We start from the raw sequence: 1120 nt of genomic DNA, 5'->3' as shown, positions 1-1120 counted from the left end.
ATATGCTAATAAGCCCAGAATAACAACTCTGATCCAATATACTGCTCAGTGACACAGACTAAGAGCTCCCATCAGTACAGATACACAAACTAAATCAGCATGATGTGAAACACACAGAACACTTAAGGCAACTTAAAATCTCTCTCTACAAGAAACAAATTATTATTTTTATTGATTTAAGGTATAATGTTGCAAATGTTACTTCACTATTAATTATCATTTATGCATGGTGTCTAGCGTTTTTGTCAATGGGTCTGATGATGTTTTTGTGGAGAAATCTCTCTGTTTTACGTTTCAGCCAGAAGGAATCACCACCACTGCCATTTGTTTCTTATATATATTTATTGGCTCTTTATTATTTCTTATCATATGTGGCAACATTCTTGTAATAATCTCCATTATTTACTTCAAACAGCTACACACTCCTACAAACTTCTTCATCCTGTCTCTCGCTATAGCTGACCTTCTTGTTGGGGTTTTAATTTTGCCATATAGCTTGATATGGATTATAATTAGCTCTTGTAAGGCCCTGGGCGATATGGATCAGTATCTGTGTGCATCTTCCGTTTGGAACTTGTGCTTTATTTCTGTTGACAGATATTATGCTGTGTGTCAGCCTCTGAGGTACAGAACGAAAATAAATATCTATGTTAGTGTGATCATGATCCTGTTGAGCTGGATTTTATCTGGATTTAGCTTATTCTTTCCAGTTTTTCCAGAAGGTTTTTCTTTTTACCTCCCAGCTATCATAATGTGTGGCTTCTACCTAAAAATTCTGACAGTGGCACAGAGACAGGCACGCAGCATCCAGAACACAACCTGTCAAAGCGCAAAGTCTGAAAGTAAGATGGAGAGAAAGGCGACTAAAACTCTGGCTATTGTGGTGGGAGTTTTTCTGATCTGTTGGACTCCGTACTTTATTTGTTGGACCTTAAATCATTTTATTTCTAATATAATACCATCTCCTGTATTTTCTGCATTTAAGTGGCTTGGATGGTTCAATTCAGTGCTCAATCCATTCATCTGTGGTTTCTTTTACAGCTGGTTTCGATCAGCTTTCAGAATGATCATTTCTGGGAAAATATTTCAAGGTGATTTTACTCATTCTAAGCTCTCTTGA

The 1120-nt window shown here is 36.7% G+C and overlaps 1 protein-coding gene across 1 annotated transcript; it reads left to right on the top strand.

Moving 5' to 3' along the window:
* The first annotated feature begins 226 nt into the window (after positions 1-226).
* Positions 227-1120, top strand: LOC146314002 (trace amine-associated receptor 4-like). The gene has a single exon (XM_084737044.1). It carries the CDS (start codon positions 227-229, stop codon positions 1118-1120), a length of 894 nt encoding a protein of 297 aa, XP_084593170.1.

Source organism: Lutjanus erythropterus, chromosome 15 (assembly GCF_056507025.1).
Source record: "Lutjanus erythropterus isolate fLutEry1 chromosome 15, fLutEry1.hap2, whole genome shotgun sequence".
Taxonomy (NCBI): Eukaryota; Metazoa; Chordata; class Actinopteri; order Lutjaniformes; family Lutjanidae; genus Lutjanus; species Lutjanus erythropterus.
Note: the sequence above shows the minus strand (reverse complement) of the source record. Positions and strands in the feature narration are given on the sequence as shown.

What these genes read in the sequence shown, in the direction of transcription:
- LOC146314002 (XM_084737044.1), top strand. Translation starts at nt 227, where the DNA reads ATGGTGTCTAGCGTTTTTGTCAATGGGTCTGATGATGTTTTTGTGGAG.